Source organism: Haemaphysalis longicornis, unplaced genomic scaffold (genome assembly GCF_048455015.1).
Source record: "Haemaphysalis longicornis isolate Haplotype H1 unplaced genomic scaffold, Haemaphysalis longicornis Haplotype H1 scaffold_3, whole genome shotgun sequence".
NCBI classification, from domain to species: Eukaryota; Metazoa; Arthropoda; class Arachnida; order Ixodida; family Ixodidae; genus Haemaphysalis; species Haemaphysalis longicornis.
Genome location: NW_027526335.1, coordinates 148,502,149 through 148,521,657, shown reverse-complemented (window position 1 = coordinate 148,521,657; position 19,509 = coordinate 148,502,149). Strand labels below are relative to the sequence as shown.

The window sequence follows — 19,509 nt, the reverse complement described above, 5'->3', positions numbered from 1 at the left end:
ATGGTTTTCGGTTTTCAAACCACGTCTTGGAGCCTTCTTAAGAGCGAGGTTTGCAAATATTCCAGTAAAGCTTTGAAAGGACCTTACAAGGCAGTTTGATATTTCTAGTGCTCTGAAATAAATGTTTATGCTAAAATATATCCGGCTTGGGTTTGGGTTTTATTTTGGTTGTATTTATTTCATAGTTGTGTACATAAAGTTATTGTAATAATACCTAAATATGTATTTTCAATATTAAAACATTCAGAAGATTTCCAGAACCTCATTGCCCATTTTTTTTTCAATTACAAATTATCTAATACTGTCGCATTCCCGGATATATAATGATATCGGTTGGACATTATTTAGGAATATTCCACTGTATACCTCCCTATACCTAATTCTAGCCTTGGGTAATACAAAAATTACCCTTTTGGTAAGCGTTCATTCTATCTGCACAGTATACACTTTCTAAATAGCCGTACGCCAAAAATAAAGCAGATATTTCAGAAATGTATTTTTTTATGAAAAGGTATATTTTAAGGAAAACCCGCTTCCGGGGGAACAATGTGTCAGCATCCATGTGGCTTCGTCTTGCATAGTACTTCATCTCCGACCTCTGTACAGATCCCCATGACATTGTCTCCTTCTGTAGTGTGCTGAAATCAGAACATGATGGTAGAATAAAATCTTATGAATATTTTAACGAATTAATTTTTCTTTTATGCTCATAGAATACGAAAATCTCGAATGGTGATGGGTTAAGCTCAGTCTTGTAGTATTTCTCTGTGGAGCCTTTTGTTACTCGCGTCAGCCCACATTCCTGAAGCCAGCCAACGCATGTTAGAGAAATGCTTCGGATTTTATCAAATCGATTCTCTTCTCAACATGAATTCGTCATCTATTTTGGCAATATATATGTTCCCTTATATTAAACTAATTGGCTGTTGCTTGAGTGCATTAATACACCAAAAATGTAGTCGACATACCTTATATGGCGGGGTATATGTCAAGATAAACCATGAGACGAATTTGTCAAATAAGGGGAAAATGACATGATTTAAAAAAAACAATTACGTACTTGCAATGCTCCTTTTAACACTACCCTTCGCCCCTGAATACTTTTTCTAAGCATGTAGGAAAAGACATGCTTTGAGTTTCCTTATTGAGCAATTTTGTGATTTATTAGCGTACCCCTATATTTAAAAAATTGCCGGCGTATCTGCTTCTTGCGATGCAAATGTCGACAAGACGATATAATGTCGACAGTTGTCAAGTAAATGCCTTATTCTCGCTCACCCCTCATGCTGTTACCCTTCCGTCGCGGTCCTCCCCAAGGTAAAACACACTAAAGGTTTGCTGAAGTATATTTAAATTTACCGCGTTACACTGCTACAGGTCGCGTTTCCCGAGGCCAGCGCTGCCGTACGTCAGAGACCCGCTTGTACCAAGGCGCCCTACTTCACCGTTTATAGAACCATGTTGGCTTAAACAAGTGCGTTACAAGCAGAACGTGGAATTTCCCTACTGAAACCTTTCGCTGCTGCTGCCATGTGATTGCTCAAATGGCGCCAGGAGCGCAGGGAACAGCAGGGGACGGTTTTCTGCAGTAGTTGTAGTATATCATTTGCTATCGCAAAAACCAAGCATCATGAATTTTTTAATAAAGAAACACTGCAAATACCACCCATGTATAGCTGTCCTACCCTATGTTTCCGTAATGTCGAGTTCTTTTTCATCAATGTTGACAAGTATGAACATTGACACCGGACTTAGACGTTTAGATTTGGCGGTGAGTATATGAGACTATTGCGGACACTTTATTTCGCTTGGCCGGGTGGCTCAATCGAGTCACAGACACACATACATACAGACAGAACAAATTTCTGGGTTTAAGTAGCCCAAGAAAGTCTATCGTCTTTAAAAGAGTTGACAAGAGAAGCCATAAAATAGTCGGTGCCGCCAATTTCCTGGTGCATTCTCTTCAGGCGAATGTGCAAGCACGTAGCCGTTGCTTGGGCTGTCATGGCCATGGAGTAAATCTATCTTATCACCGTCAACTAAAGTTCTCTCACTTGCATTGCCCACATATAAGATGTATGGAAGAGGTTGCAAGGCCATCCCAATGCGCCCTTTCTCGGCATTGAAATCGATCGCTTCAAGTCTCTGCAGAGAGGGCTGAGATGACATGGTGGTTGCGGCAAACAGGTACCCCACAGTTATTGAATATGCTGGTAAACAAGAGAGCGCATTCGTTCAGCTTTTAGCCTGGTGCATGCGGTTCATGCTGCCGAGAATTTCACCGTCTGACTGAGGCTGACGTGATCAGAAGCGCACCCTATCGCGTATTTCTCTCTTGCTCACCTATGTTCACCTCAGTCTTCGTTAGTCCTTAACTCCCTATTTTAAGAGGGGTATATTTTTTCCGTGTGACACTTTAAAACCATTTCTTGGTCAAACTCCAAAATTCAAAATTAGGTTTACTTGTTTTTTTACCCTTCTTTGCTCTCTGTACCAAAAATAAGTACATTGTCTCGTCGCAGCGTCAGCATTTCATGTAATGCAGTGCAGCGTACGCAACAAAACGAAGGGACAAAAACATTTCGAGCCCCACCACGTTGTGAAGTTGGAAGAGAGCTAACTAGCTTTAATGAGTTTTTAGAGCCTGGTTTCTCTCAGCGTACCGGTACTTGAACGAAAATTATGAGGCTCTTTCAATTCCTTCCGCTTTTCGTCCCAGCGAATGACATTCCTTGAGTATCGGCTCACTTCACTTTAAACGTTGTCGAAAGCCGAGGCATGTGCTCCTCCTCGAATCAATGTCCATTTTCTCTTCCTCTCCCGCAGCGATTAACAAGTTAGGGGTTTGCTAAAGGCAATTCAGCTTTCCCGCGTTACACGGCTCTCGCGCTATCCATGGAGGTTTTCATTATGGTTACACCCGAAATATCGCCCCTAGGGTAAGGCTTGGGTCTGAGCCTATTCTGTATTTTGGTTGTGTTAAGACCTGTCGAGCGAAGAGAAAACAGATACAGAAGGGCGCTGTTCTGAGCTGCTGCTACTTCTTCCTTTACTGCTTATTCAGTGTCTTTTTCTACACGGTGAAAATGGTTTCAACGCGTTCTTTAAACATAATACCTGATACCACCAATGAACGAACGTCCCATATCGCGTTCATTCTGTTGAAGCAGTGGTGGCAAACAAAAAAATTGCTCATCTACATGCAGACGCCTTCTTCAGAAACCTAGTCCTGTACACCTGCGCTTTGAAATGTGAAATTCGTGGAGTATGATAACCAAGGCTAAACTCATGAACATGTCGGGCCATGCTTTATTTTAACTAAGCCCATTCCACCTGTTGCTTTCTTAGCAGTATAAAAAGAAATGTTTAAATTTTAGGGTGTTCGTAAAGCTGACAACGACTCAATGGTGTTTTAAAACTGAGTTCAGATGGTTACCCTAGACTCAATAACGGCGCAGTCACAGACTAAATACTCACCCCTGATTAATCTTGTCTTTTATCGGAGCCAGCGCACGCAGCCACTACCGCGCTAACTATGGTGGGATTGCAGGCATCTCCGCTGGCATCAAAAAATTCACCACACTCTTTGAATGTTCTACTTGCGGCAGTGTGCCTATTCCTCACTCTAGGAGCACCGTCTAGGTAACGGGTGTGTTCATAAGGAGAAATGGGCCATTTCAGACCACGAGGATGCACAGTGACACCATGCCAACGATGAAGCTTTTAGAGCCTTAGTCGCTGCTTATCAGTCCCACTTCGCATGATGGCGATAGCAGGTGAATAAGTACGTCTGGTCACACTACACTCGTACCACGTGTACGAACTCAGAAGTTTGCCTACATTACAAAGGGTGTGCGCGCTGTCCGCAGTAAGTTCATAGTTGATGTCACTAAGGAAGACCAAAAATGGCATTACAGAGCCTTCACTGCGAAGCACCAGTTCTTTTCAATGGCCACGATGGTGCCATGGCGGCCATATTTGCAATTCGCGTAAGCTTATATAACAGGGTGTGATAAAGCGCATTCTAAAGATTGAAGCCGCAACGCAGCGGATGTTTGCTAGTAAGCCACGATTGAAGCCATCGAATTGCCCTCAATCACAATTGTTTTTGCATCGTGTTAAATGGGTAACGTGGGATATAAGATAGCAGTAATGATGCCACCGTCAACCAAATTTGTCAGGTCAGCTGTGTAGTTTCCTAAACTAGGGAAGACGAGGAGGAAGACGAGGAGCGCGCGCACCCGCAGCTGTTGCTATGCGGACGACGGCGGCGGACGATTCAGGCTCGCTTAAGAAGTGCATTCGCACTTAAAAAAAATCATCCACATTCATCAAAAATGGTCCTGTTTTCACCACACCGATGGTTGAAAGTTTTGCGGTAGTAGATAAAGTACCCCACTAGAAACACTAGAACTGAAAGCAGATTTCCTCGGGGAACCGATGACTACCTTTTTTACGTTACGTTTAAGACCCATGGTTAGGTCAAGAGTTGCAAATAATGCGGATTCGAAGCTGCAATGGCATTTCCCCAATTTCGTAGTCAGATACCTCTACACCATACCGCATGAAAGGGGCCATGTATTCTCTTCAATAGAGACAGTAAAAACTCATAAGGTAGCTCAATAGTACATTATTGCTTTCGTGCACTTGTGAAGTTTCTTGTAGTGCTTTTTCAGCAAAAAAAAACACACTTCACCTGGCTTAACCAAATAATATTACGTGAAAGCATTGTAAATTCCTGTTGAAAAAGTGCTGTTCAGTGCCTCAGCACACCTATGTCGTGCTTCGTGGGTGCGAAACGTTGGTGCGCTTCAGAGTCTCCAAAATAGGATTTAGTGTACGAACACACATTTCTTTTCGCCTAAAATTTTGACGATTTCAACTAATTTATTGCTGTATTCTTTGACTACTTTTAGCACGCCTTACCGTGTACTGGGGATGGTCGAGTCTGTGGGAACACATTTTTGCAGCATCGTACTTTTCTGCTCTTCAAGTACTGTAGTATAGAGCACTTCGGTTATATGCAACTCTGTGGGTTTTGATCATTACTCGAAAGATGTCACCATCATCGAGTGTGGGGTAGGGCTGAGCTGAGGCATAATATTCTGCTTTTCTTAAGCTTATAATATTATCCGGTAGCCCAAGCTTCACGTACAGTGAGTACAATGAGAACTTTTTTCAATTAGGCACCAGTAGACGACGTGAGACGTCAAAGGACTACGTTAAGCCTGACATCCTCATGTCACATAAAAAAGACAGTTTCAGTTTCATGTGCGTACGCAAACATTATAAGTATACTGACTACACGCGCATGCTGTTTCAAACCCTTTTTTACACGTAGCGGCGTGCGTACGTGACGCACGCCGCTAGTAGGGCGTTTGTATGCACGATCTCTGCGCCAATAGCCGCGCTTTAGTAGTACTAGTGTCACCTTCTAACAGACACAGATACTGCTGTAGCAATTCATGATCACGCGAGTTCGTTGCTATGAAGACGACAAAGTCTACTCCATCATGCTTAAAAGCTGAAAATTCGCTTTGCTATATGAAAAACAAAACCTGTTCCCTGGATTCAAATTTGTGTGAGGTAAAGAATGGGCAAACTGAAGGAAAAATCGATGGCTTCAAAACACGATCTCACACCGAGGGATTAGCGACGAAGCTGTTTTCACTGCAAATGGGGAGGGCAAGGCGCCACCACGTTGGTCAACTCTACATACGGAAACAACGTGAACACCGCAACGCAACATTCCAATCTCACGTGCGACCGTGACACTAACGTATACCCTTTGCGTTCTGAGCATGCGCAGTGGTCACCCGTGAAAGTTTTGCGTACGTCTAGCTTCCACGTACGTGAAGCTAAAACTGTGTACTGTCCTCCGCCTCAGTCTACGGCATATGAAAATTCCCATAGGGGAGTGAGAAACTGGGGAAAGCCGGATTTCCAGCAAATAAAGCTTTAAAGAGGAGGATAATCACCTTCATGCAATATAGCCAGAATCACGCCATTTTATGTTTCTCTAGTATGACCAATAGGGAATCCTCAGTTTTTTTTTGTTTTTATGACATGGCAACACGTTTGAAGCAATTAACGGATCGATCCGTACAATGCACCCTGCATAATATTTGATTGCACTTTTGCCCTTGAATCTTGATTTCAAACGCCTGACTTGCTAGCCGTCTTTCTAATTGTCTATCCGAGTTATAAAGGCGAACACGTTGCCCAATTAAGATAGAAGGTACGTAACGCTTCTTCACATGTAGAGAAAAGTTGTTATCGGTTTTAAGAAAACAAGAAATCAGCGCACCTAGCCTAAATACTGTAATAAGAAATACGAAGGCTAAACAAAACAGATTACAGGAACGTCAAATACAAAGATAGAGAAAAGGTAATCAGGCCCGCGTGACCGGGTTCAAAATTTTCTCCAATAAAGAGGATGTTTTATGCTCCCGCGAAGCCGTGGGCCTGGAAAACCTGGCCAGGCTGAACCCCACCCCCCTCCCCCACATAAAAAAACAGCTCCTTTTTTGCTTCGAGGGAGACTGACAGCAAGACATAAAATGTTTTGTTGTGCGTTCTTCGCCCTACTGGGCTTTAGTGGCTCCAGATTGTGCCGGGTGTCTGCTTTGGTGTAGGCATGCTGTCCAGAGCGATTTTTACGTCTTAAAAACACCTGCTTCCATTTTTTGTAACAGGAAATTTGGAAAAAAAAGTCTTAACGGCATTTCCGAAGACTTTGAGGAAGTATGCCGAGGGCACAGAATGCTGGGCATTCTGTGAAGATTTGTAAAGGTGTTTGTCTGTCTTGTAGAAGGCGCCACAACTGTAATTTATAAGTGGGTATACAACGACGAAGTTGTCTTAAATGTAGTGTTTAACTCCCCTACTGCAAGAAACAATACGCACAGAATACTAATGCAAGCAGTGGTTCGAACGCTTTTTAGCGTGACCAAAATGGTGCAATTGTGTCACCAGGCATCGTTCGCGCAGGAATCACTGCTGTTGTATCCTGTTGACCTGGATGATCACGCCCACATAGCACTTCTCTATAATGCGTCATAAATTCTACTGTAAAGAAAACGAGCAGCGGGTGCACAGTCCCCAAATTTTCGGCATTTTTTAGTCGACGAAAGGAGGCTTCACAGTTTCAGGCAACAAGCCTCGTGCTTACGGTGTTTGATTTGAAATAAAGGTTGCTATTTTGATAACAACATAATTATTTATAAAACATGTTCTTACCCAGCATGGAACACCAGGCTTGTAGTATCCGTATTCTAACGTATTTTTGTCCGGATCCCCGCACCTGAATGTGCAACCAGTTGGGGCGTTCTGTTTGGTCTGAAAGGCAGTGCGATAAAATACACTTGCATGGAGTAACGCTTGTTTCAAAGGCACTGGACACTGTCACTCCAGGAAGTGAAAAAAATACGTCAACTCGTGGTGGTCTTCTTGCCGGACGTTCTGCGGTATTGCTGTTAAATAATAAAGCACTATGATTTATAACAACCTATAAATACGGTATTCAGCGTAGAACAGTTTTTTTTTTGTCTTTCAATCCTAGTTTATTGGAGAAATTTTATCCTTTGTAAAATATTCCTTACCTTGAATCAGGAGTCACTGACACATGTGTCTATTAAAAACAGAGCTCTTCCTGCACAAGTGCAGGCATCGAATGCACACTGCTGGAGGAAAAGTTAGATGAAACCAGCGTAACGCGGGTGGAATAATAAGGCAACAGAACGAAACAGTGGAATTTGAAACAAAAACTCCGCTCCTGTGTGAAGTTCAAATAACTGTTTGTAATACCGCCAATATGACTGAAAAAAATTCCCCCGCATTTCCCCGAGGGGGAGAATGTGAAAGTGCGAATGCACGGTTGTCGGCCCGCTTGCGGCGCTTGCGCTCGGCCCCCGCAGCCCACCGCCTCGCCGCCTTCTCTTCCATCTCTTCCATCGGGTTTGTAGTATCACGTGTACACCACGCAGTTATCAAGCCGCTATAACGCCGCTGAGTCGCCAACGCACGCCGCTGACGACGTAGTTTGAATGCGTTAAAGATATAAGGCGCGTCACTGACACTCATATCAGCGTCGCCTCCGTGGCTTGGTCGGTGGAGCGTCGCGCTGCGGCCGCAAAGTCCTCGGATCGAAACCTGGCGCCGGATGCTGTTTCTTTTTTAAATATAGAGGAGCACTGCGGACGCCAACGCCACCGCCGCCTGCGGTGGATGGTTTGGGGTCGCTTATAAAGTGCATTCGCACTTAAAACAAAGAAAATTGCAAATTTTCATGAAGCTCGTATTCGCCAACCAAGAAAGAGCGACAATGTTTTGCACGGTCTGTCGGCTATCAAGCCACTCTGATATGAATGAGAATTTAAAGGCAAAACAATGAAGACCAAGGTGTATGAGAGATGTTTTCTTGCGATGCTCTCATATTTTTGTTGTCGCCGAGGATAACCACTCCACTGACGAACTACAGTAAGCTGTTAAAAAAAGCTGCGAGTAGGAACCCTATTGGTGAAGCTGCCGCTACATAGCCACACTCCCTGATCACTTCGGGCACCATGGTAAGGCTGCTGTCAATAAAAACGTAGTGAAATGCTTCAAGTGTGCACCAGGGTGGGCACCTGGCACTGTAATCAATTGGTGTAGTTACAAACCTTTACGGGTAACCACGGCCAGAACTCTTCAACTGTTACATATGGAAAAGTGGATGGTTCTTATGAAAACTGCAGATAATAAAATGATTTCCTTCTCCAGTCTCTGGGCAGTTGTTTACAGGACGACCCTGCCCGACAAATACGAGATGTTGCTGATAACTGTTGACAGTCGCCACTGTGGCTGCACTACCTAGACAATGTATAGCTCATGTGGAGCCCCTTGAAGGAGTTCATTTTACATTGCTTGGTGTGAAGTAGTTTGCTTCGAAAGGCGGGTAAAAGCTTCTGGCCTGACTATGTACCCCATCCCGCGCTTACACCTAGTTCCCCGTCCAAGGTTTAGCGAGAGGACATAAGGTTATGCCCGGGTCTATGAATAAACAAATAAAATTTATTTAAAAGACACCACCTTTTTATTGAGCATACAAGAGAACCTATGGTGCCAATAAGTGTCCATTTGATTTTGCGCAATCGTAAAAGGAATTTAAGTTTAAAATATGTTTGACCGTGAAGGTTCTATTCAAATATGAGTTCGTAAATTTGAGAAACATAAAATGAGCAAACCAACAACATTTTGCAACTATACGCTGCTAAGTATCGTGTTGACTCAAAAAAATGTTGGTGCATGATGTCCTCACCATTGTAGCAGACGGAAGTTTTAGGGAACCACCGTTGCCAAGCTTCTACATCGAATAAGCTTAAAACAGTTGACTGCAGCATATTAAGTCTCACTCAAGCCATGGGTGCCGATAGACACAATATTTGCTTGTAACGATTATATTAATGAAGCCGCTCAGATCCGCTGAAAAATCAAACCGAAAAACCAGATCGAAAGTAACTTTTGAGACGTTTTGCGGGTTCTAAATAATATTATGATTTTTCTAAGTGCGTAAATAAACGCCCCTCAACTAACCCAAATTTATCGCCAAGATTCCCTGCCAAGCGACTGTCATTTACTGTAGTAGTAGTAATTCGCAGTAAGTATAACATATACCAATTTATTAGTGACGTGTGATTACTTGTAGTTAAGAAAGGAGCTGAAGCCAGGTATACTAGCCGGATTTCAAGGCATGGCCTTGTACACAGCCGTGTGCTTGGAGAAAACGTCTGGAACTCTTGCTTTATTAAAACAAACCCGAAATACATTGTACCACGGGTTTGCTCAAACGACAGCATCCCTATCAAAAGAAGTATCTTGTCAGGTGTGATGGTAACGATCAGTCCCTGTTACATAGCATAGAACATAGCCTCCCATAGCTGGCGTGTGGTCATAGAAAACACAGTACCCTCACAACAGATGACGTACGAGGTATGGTGAAGCGGGAAAGCTCAGTTGAAATAAACCTTCCCTGTATTTACGCTGCACCAGATTCGATAGTGTTTTCTGTCGTGTACTCACTGCCTGCCCGGCGCGACAAACAACTACGTTTCACGTATCTTGCCGCAATTTTAAATACGGATGATTACCCGCTGCCCCGCATTCACGTCGCCATAGACTGTCTTTATTGAGCCTTGTACGTTTCCTCCATTGACGTGAAATGAGGCTATTGGGGAATTCTCATGGACACTAAGGATAAGAAAAACACGCCTGTTGTTGCGCTTGATAGACTATTTTAATTTAACCTTTTTCCCTTTGGACTTTACGATGGTCCGGCCACCTTTGAACGCTTTATGGACGACATACTGTGCGCACGGAGTTGAGAACTAGGCAATTTTTTGGACGCACAATCAGAAACCACAGGTCTCATAGACCACTGTTGTTCACAGCTTGTAAAATACTAGAGTAGTACTAAATTGTAAAAACGGTCAATTCTGAGATCGCCAAGCACTCGTTCTAGGAATTTTGTTCGATAAAAACGGAATCAAACAGATCAACCGAAAATCCAAACAATCACGGATTTTGAGTAGCCATGTTCTGTCAGGGAGCTTCGAAGTGTTCTTAGCCTTCAAAGTATTCTCGGCCTTTGTTATTTTTTTCGCAGTTTTATTCCTGCATTCGCTGTCAACGCCTACCCTTTGGTATCTCGACTTCAAAACTTTTTCCTGTTTACGTGGTCATCTGAATGCAGCATGGCTTTTCGTCTATTGAAGCTCCTTTTTTCGTAAAGGCTCATACTTCAAAATGTTGACCCCTCGGCTTCTGCGGAAGTTTATAGTGACGCCAGTGGTATTGGAATATCGACTGTGCTAGTTCGACGTCGTGATCAAAGTTAACATGTCATTGCTTATGTAAGTGGAGCGCCAAGCAAAGAAGTAAAGAATTACATAATGAACAAACCCGAGTACCTCGCTGTCGTGAACATCACGCAAGGATTTGGATCTTATCTCTATGGACATCCATTTACCGTCGTGAAAATTTTCCACTCACTACGCCGGCTCATCAACTAAGGCGATACTTGCGGCCGCCTCGAACGTTGTGCCATGCGTTAGCAAGAATATATTTTCACCGTTTCATACAAGAGCAGCCGCAAATATTATGGCGCCGATTGCCTTTCTCGCCTGGCGCTGCAAGCAGCCCCTGCAGTGCTGAACTTTCTGCCGCCTTTACCTGACCTCACAATCTTCTAAATGCAACAGTGTGAAGACAAGGGTCTAGAGCTCTTATTTGAGTCTGCCTGTGCTAGAAGGCGTGATAGCCGTTTTTGCCAGTGTCACGGCCTACTGTAAAAAAAGAATCGCTCTCCTGGTGGTTGCAGCCTTCTGCTCGTTGTACGCAAAGCCTGTAAAGTACTGTTATCAATTTTATACACAACGACCTTACTTACCTCCGATCACATGGGACTGGCGCCACCAGTGCAGTGCACCAAACCACTTTTTTTTGTTGGCCAAATATACATAAAACAACACAACATTAAGTGGTGACTTTCACACAATGTGGACGGCAAACACTTTCCACTACCGCTCCGGAATTGAAACTGCAGCCACTGTATCTGCCTATTACTGCCTTCGAAAGGACGGAATCTATTTGCTAGGACCACCCCGCGCTCATCAAGACGTAACATATGAATTATCGTATGTGTCGACTATCTCTCGTGCTACTCCGAGACCACCGCCCTACCATCTGCTACTGCAGCGGAAATGTCTCAATTGCTGCTTCGATCTATACTACTTCGTTATGGACCCTTCGTGTCATCATAAAAAACCGCGCAGCTGAATTCCCTGCCGAGATAGTCGAAGAGCTCATTTGCCTCTGCGAAATGGAGTGTCGTCAATCCAGCCCATACCATCATCAATGGAACGCTCATGGTGAGAGAAGGTTCTCACCCTGCACGTCACCTCCGAGCACAAAAATTCGGACGACCTATTGCCCTTTCTTACGTATGCCCCTAAAATGGGAAAGCACGAAACTACCTGCTTCATTTATCTCTTCCTTCTCTATGCCCGCCAACCTCGCAGCTTTTTCAACATCTTTCCTTTTGCACAACGCGACAAACCTTCAGTGTCTTAGAGACTTTTTCTTGCATAAAAAGGCACGCCGACGTGTGCGCTCTCGCACATTTGCTTCTCAAGAATGCTCCGAACAGCGCTGTGACGGCGGTCACCGTGATTTTTGTACGCCCCTTGTGACTTAATGTAGCTCTGTAGCCCCCCCGGAGACTTTACCTGTCCGGAAAACGTCTTCACCCTTACGTCGGTCCCTTCACTGCTCTTAAACACAGGAGTGAAGTGAAGTTCCTTACGTGGTGGCACGTGTAACCATCGGTGGAAGACCAATCAAGATAATACAGTTTTTGCACGTAGCATGCAAGAAACGCTATAGCGCCCATACTGTACAATTACTCGCCGAAGGGCTCTCTCTGTGAATGGTGAAGTGTTAAGCAAGTGAAATGTGGGTCTACTAATCTGAACCCTCCCGCTCTCTTGACTAAGCGGAAGAAGAACAGAACCGTTTGAGGAAGAGATGACGGAAGCTGGAACCTCTCCGCGTTTTGGCAATCGGCGCTCCAGATTTCCCTCCATCTTCAAAGTCAACGCTATTCTGTAAATAAACCATTACCGGTCGTAACAATACTATTAGGTCGGGTAAGAGTATTGTTACCCGACGACACAACTTGTCTGACTAAAAGCACAAGTTGGCGCGGTACTGCCCACAAAAAAGGTCCACCGCGTTAAATAGCACAATCCCATACTCGCGTGCTGTTCCAAAACAGGCGCGTGAGCACAGCGAGTGCGACAATCTGAATTCAGCTGAAGAAAAGACCATTGTATTTACCACAGCAGTCGCAAGAGAGTACAGAAAAGACTGAGGGGTGCGTGAAGGCGATAGAAGCTGGAGTTACGAGGCAAGAATGACTATAATGTCATCTTTCGAAGGTAACTTCAGCCGAATAAGCCCATATGCGACAACATATTCCCCTCCACGCCGAGAGTAAAAAAATAGAGCGGAATTGAACTCCTTGGACATAATATAAGCGTGCGCGTGAAATGTGAATTCGATAGGTCCCCAATTTTGGGCTGGATCGTCGCAACACGTGTTAGCGATTTTCTCTTCGTGCGGTGTGTAATTTTGAAAACCCAGTCGTTTTAGGGCAAGACCATTACATTTTCTTTCGACTATTTGTGGGTGTAGTATTTGTAAACAAAAACCGGCTGGATATATTGTCCCACAAAAAGTCCTTTCATATGTGTCTTATGTTTTGTTACCAGCGCCAAGCCTCGCCACGCTTTCTTATCTGGTTTTTGAAGCGAAGTGCGCGTTTCGTCCTTGTTTTGTACTTCACGACACCATTTTTATTTTGATAGGAATGGATATTGCATTTCTGTTCCGGTTTCCTATGAAAGTTTTGCATCAAGATCCAAGGTGGCAGAAGTGACGTCACTTTAAAAAACTCTTGCAGGGAAAACACCTAACGCACCTTAGATTGTAACACGCAGGTAAGGCTTTTAAAGAAAATCTATAAAAACTATCTGACGCTGATTCTATAGCGCAGAAGTAAACGAATTACCACCGCGTAACTGGCATAGGAAATTGTATGAGAGAAACTCAAGCCAGCGAGAAAAATGCTGTGGGCTCGATAAACTTGCCAAATTTGCTTATTCAGCATCAGCTCGCGTTTAAACTTGCGCGGGGAACATTAAAGTTCACCTCTGCTTTGGTTTGTCAGTAGCGCACTGCTATCTCCGGAACACCGTGTGTGCGTGATGCTGCTTTGTTCTCCACGTTGTCGACAAGTTGCGCTTAACGAAAGCTTGATAGTGGTACTTATTTAAAGTCGCAACGGCTGAAACAGGGCGTTAAATGCTCAAGTAGAATTATGTGCAATAGCTGCTTAAGGTACGCATTATCAGGGATGGCTTCATCAAAGTTTACTAACTCATATTGCGTTGCTAGATGTTCTGTTAAACAAAAAGGACACGAGGAAGAGCGATGAATACTAGAGTTACTTTGTGTGCCACCCCTCGTTGCACTGTGATGTGATTTTGTGTTTGTTTTTAACCCTCCACCACCAATGTAATGTCCATGGCACTAAAATAAATGCGATGAATGCTCACTTAATTTTGACTGATCGTTCTGACTGGAAAAAAGTTTCAACATTGGGAGAATTCAGGTGCGTGGAGTACGTGTGGGTTACCTCGAAGCCGATTTCAGTTTGTAGCCCGATTGTAACGCGCGCAAATCTTTGCAGGCTAGTTGTAGCAAAGAAAGGTGAACGTTGGAATTGTGGAAATACGGTACTCCTCGAGGTTTGTGTTTTTTTTTTACTTTCTCTTTACTGAGGGGCAAGACCTTGTTCCCATATACTTTATTCCTTAAATAACCTGGCGCAGTCTCTGATAACCCGACAATATCAACGGGCTTGCCACTCCTCATAACTCCGTGCTTGCCACTATTTAATCTTCCTTACTCATGGGTTCTCCAAACCTCTTGCCTGAGTAAGCCGGTACACCGTTATAAAACGTACTCCCGAAATTATCCACCTCTAGAGACAGTCATTCATAAATTAGCCTTACTCCGACACTTGCCTTTATAGGTATAGATTAGCTTGGTAATAATTAGCCCGTTCACAGTGCAGTTTCAAATAAGAAATTCCGGGGTGCTTTTCTGCGATTGTAAATATTAAGGTTTTCAAAACTAAATATCAAATGCAAAGCCCCTGTTCTTAGCATTACGAAGTTACAGGCAAAATTAGGCGTACTTTCTCCAACCATGTGCGTGATGTGTACTTATACAGCTTCCCTTGTCACCCACATTGCAAGATTGTAGCATCTCGTAATTTATTTTGGTCTTTTGGAGGAGAAGTGGCTATTGATTGTCATTATAGCAGGACGTTTTTTAGTAAAAAGATACTGGCATTATTTTCTTTACAGGATTTAACATCATTTTCATTGCTCTTGCGTCATCACGTCGCGTACCAGCACAATTACATACGATGACAGTTTTCCTGCCATACATCGGACGAAATATTAAAGAAATAAATAAACATACAAGCTCCAGTTATTAATTATCAGCCTTCGAAATAAGTTCAGCCTTCTAATTTTTGTCTTAGAATTTTGTGTCACCTGCCGTAAAGCAAAAACGTAAAAAGCCTGCAGCATTTTTGTTCCTCACACTAATATAAAAGCTGTGTCGTAGAGTCTTCGATTCCAAGAAGAAGCCATCAGAACATGTAAATGTCCTTAACTAGGATTCAGTGACTTCCATTCACCATACACTTGCTTAGGTAGAGCTAAATGATTGGTCAGTGCCGTGAGTGTTGCCTTGAATGTATTGGAGATTTTTTTTTATAAGAAGTCTCGTCCAACCAACTACAGTCTCAAAGATTCCCCAGTGGCCATCTTACAAGACTCGTAAATGTATCATTTTAGGTGTTCCTTCATTAAAAGGAAAGCGCCCAAATGACCGATATCAGCGTCATTTGTTGAAAATTCGCGTGCAAAATACAGTAAAAAAAGTAGTAACCGCTTTATCATGTACCCCCTGAACACAAATTGTGACATCAAACCTAAAAAATTCCAAGTTGTTGTTGGGGCTCCTTCGGTTGTATTACACGCTTCCTACATTTTAGGTTGCACTTTTGTTATTTGAAGACAATTTGTTTCAGCGTACGTGTAAGAGCCCGCACAACTAAAATGGCTTTTGAGACCCCATTAAAACGCAATAAACGAGCGTTATCACCTGAGACGACTTTTTCCCTCTACCACACTCAATGTGCAGAGTGAAATGTGGACCTCTAAGACTTCAGTAATTATTATGATAATTGTTTTTCTTTCAAACATTTATCTATTTTCGCGTGTTTTGAGAACCCTAAGTCGCAGAAAGGTATCAAGCGAAGTCAGTAAACAATTTTAGTCACCTCTACAAACAAGGTATAACGCATGTCTTTCGTTACTCTAGGTAATTGAAAATTACCCTTAATCCTAAATCAAGAATGCATAAAATTTTGACATGTGCCTATTTAATTACAACCAAGACTATGAGTTCAAGTGCGTTATTTTTTGTCTGGTCTAGATATGTCGAAGGCGTAGAAATGTCGGTGCCACTCGGAGGTTTCGACAGTTCCCCTTGGCAATTGATCGGTTCTCTTTCCCGTTTCTAATTGTAAGCCTTTGCCTTAGCATACTCGTCGCAACATATTCTTTAATACAGAGTTCATACATACGATCTGGTGATCTGGAGATAATGAGTTCTTTTAAAGTACGAGCAGCACTGAAACCATTGTATTCATAGTTTCTAGGAACTGACTACTGATCAAGTGTAAAATGAATTACCACACACCATTTCCTCCCATGATTTCTGCTAAGTTAAAGAAGTACTAAAGGAGGCCGGCAGACTTCCCAGTGCTGTCTTCGCACGTTGGGAGACGCACAAAACGTTCTTTGACGCTATACCTTCACGTAGCGATGAAGAAGCGTGTTCACAACAAAAGCACACATACCCCCCAGACATAACAAAAGCTGCGCCAACGTGAATTTTTGCGCCATAATTGGACAGTTACCGACGACTAGGTTTGTGCAGTCAAGCACAAACTTAGTTTGCTGGTTCATGCAAAGACATGCAGCTCTTGTTGGTAAAATTATCCTCATCGCTAGGGTTAACTTTGTGCACTACACCCGGTTCGAGCATTTAGCACAAATGAAAGTACACCAAAGACTAGTGCGATGAGGAATTGAAAAAGCAAGTGTGCCACCTCTGTGGTGGGTTTTAATGCCTGACTTTGTTTTTCACCGCCCAATTCACGGTGGTTAGGTGACCTTTTTTTAAATTGCTTTTTCCGGGTATTTCCTGGCACTCACCGTAAACATTGAGCGTTGTCGTGGTTTCAAAATCCACCCCCCCCCCCCACGAATAGGCATTTCATGGTAGCACAAAACAAAAAAGTAGGTTTTTATAAGTCACATCGGTTAAAAAAGCCAAAACATCGATCTTGCGCCGTCCTCTCAGATGTTCATATTGAAGCTCTACTCAAGGAGACACTGGAGGACCTTCGGATATGGGGTATTGAAGCATGACCACCGTGCCCCCACACTGGACGAAGTTTTTCCCCTCTTACATTGACAGTTACCACTTCCACAGTCAAAAACAGTTCTTTTCTTAGCACGGCAGCGGTTATGTAGGCGAATAACTTGACAAGTGCAAGAAGATAACCTCAACCGCGAAATGGGATGACACCTTGAAGCTGTTTAGCATCGTATTTCTTACCGGTGTGCTCAAAGGACGTTTCTAACTACGAAGGAAATTTAGCAGATTTCCCGCTTTCACTTAGCTGATCCTCTATATTTTTCTAACGTTGGCCGCACGTGCTGAGAGCCCCCACAAAAAGATCAATAAACACCCACAGTTTTGATGCAAGACATGTACTTTGTGTGTTCCCGCTTTTTTATTGTATAAAGAGAAACATGCTTGAACAGGACTGGATCTAGGATGTTGTAGAAGGCGTTGACTTTTTGGCATTTGATGCCCTTGCCATCTCAAAGCAGTTCTGCAACGCTTCGACAAAGTCCACGTGAAGCAAATTAAAAAATATGCTTCGCCAAGCTCTCACCTTGCACCCAAAGGCCCTCGACCATTGACCCCCAGCATAATTCGGGAAGAAGTGTAAAGTCACACGGACCGAGTTCTCTCGGTCTTCAGTACTATTCTCCAAACTCCAGGTCGCAAGAAATGATAATGGAGGAGCTACACCTCATCACTAGAATTTCCTACAAGGTGTACGCAGTGCTGCGTGAACAATCGTGTAGATGTTAATGCAACTCCTGCTACCACAAACACCCTTATGTTTTTCGTCTCCTAATGAGCATGTAGCGGCGGTTACCTCGATTCCTTATCACCGGGTTTTCTATTCCTCTTGGCATCCGTCGTGTCCTATCTTTTGGCACGGCGGGACTCGGGTGCAGGTTTGCTGCGTCTGCCTACGCCGTCTTGAAACCATAAATGGCTCCGAGGAATGCCTTTGCCACACCACCGTTCTTCACCGCCCTCTAATTACCTCTGCCAGTCTACACGCTCAATGGCCCTGTACTTGGAGCATCTTACGTAGTTAACAAGCGCTCGGAAGAACTGGGGCAGTGTTTATCGCAAGTGAAACTCCGTAGGCCCGAATATGCAAGTCCCCTCTGCACATCCACACTTCATTCATCCGGTGGAAACATTTGTGTGGAAGCTTATTAAACAGCGTTTCAAGTATTTCCGCTATTCATGCAGATTTGTGTTCGCCTCTCCGCAATGTTGAAACTCCATACCGTTGTTCGGTGCTAAGGCGTTCTTCTTGGACGCTCTATACAATGTGAGGTGCACGTACTTATCATCACTTTCTCTGAGCAGTGCTCACTCCGTGTGCTGATCAAATAAAACTGGAATCGTACTTTCTCTCTTGAGTATGCACTGGTATTTTGGTGCTAATTACCGACCGCTCCAATCAGTTACACTTTTCTCCGCTGTTTATTGTGCATCCGCTTGGCCCTGTTGTGGATTTCGATAAAGTTGTAAACCCTAGCGAAGAGACGTCATGTGTTCCTGTTGGAAAAGGTTCAAGCTGTCGATGTTTTTGTTATTCCTTCAGAGGCCTTTCATCCCAACGGATTCACGGCCTTTACGTTCCTGTTACGGTTTTAGAATGCGTCCACTCTACGTGCTCCAACAATCCGCAGTGACAAGCTTCATTTTACTGCGTGAAGACGCTCCTATTCATTGTGCAACCGAAAGCGGCACCGTGCGTGGTATGCACATCTGTTCAGCGACAACGGCGCTGAGACCTTCGGCCGCTACACCTTCATTTTCTGCTCTAACTGGAACCTCCATTTCGCACCTCAGTTCTTGAGATGCCGTGCTTCATAAGTACGAAGCTTGGTGTGACTTTTCTTATACGAAGCTTCCATATGATACCGCATCAGTGCAACATCTAGATGCAGGTTGATGTCCTATCACCTGTTAGTGGAGTAAGGAGGGATTGGTGTGCGTAGATAAATACAATGCCGAGGACCGAAGTACAGTTCAGTCTATCTGGGGACGTCCTCCACGCGCTGGAACCTTGATATATGACCGGTTCCCTCCAACAGCGGAGACGTCGAAACTTCAGTTTCATTTGTGCCTGGAGTAGCAGAAAACACGGCGCAGAAAAGTGCAGAGGAGGAAAATGTGCTAGGCAAAAGAAGGGTGACGGAGTGTCGAGGCGGCAAGCAGCTGACGAGTAGTTGTGGGGAGAGCGAACCTCAAGGAAAAAAACACTTCCAGTGGTGGGAATCGGACCTCGGTCCTTAGCGCTATAATATTGACGTATATCTTGTTGCGATATCATCCCATTCAGGGTGCCCAGCATTACTTTTTGGGTTCGTAGCGCGGGCGCTGGATTCGGACTTTGTCGACCCGAGCCGCGCTTGGGCGATCCGCATCACCTGGAGGTGACATAAA

General features: G+C 43.8%; 1 protein-coding gene across 1 annotated transcript in view; it reads right to left on the bottom strand.

Moving 5' to 3' along the window:
- Positions 1-401: 401 nt before the first annotated feature.
- LOC144173456 (uncharacterized) overlaps positions 402-19,509 on the bottom strand; it is a 58,070-nt gene continuing 38,962 nt past the window's right edge. Inside the window, exons 7-8 of the mRNA XM_077701875.1 lie at positions 7,240-7,338; positions 402-638 (exon numbers count right to left, since the gene is read on the bottom strand). Coding sequence (XP_077558001.1) covers positions 552-638; positions 7,240-7,338 — 186 coding nt within the window. The 3' untranslated portion in view covers positions 402-551. The remainder of the gene's footprint in view (positions 639-7,239; positions 7,339-19,509) is intronic.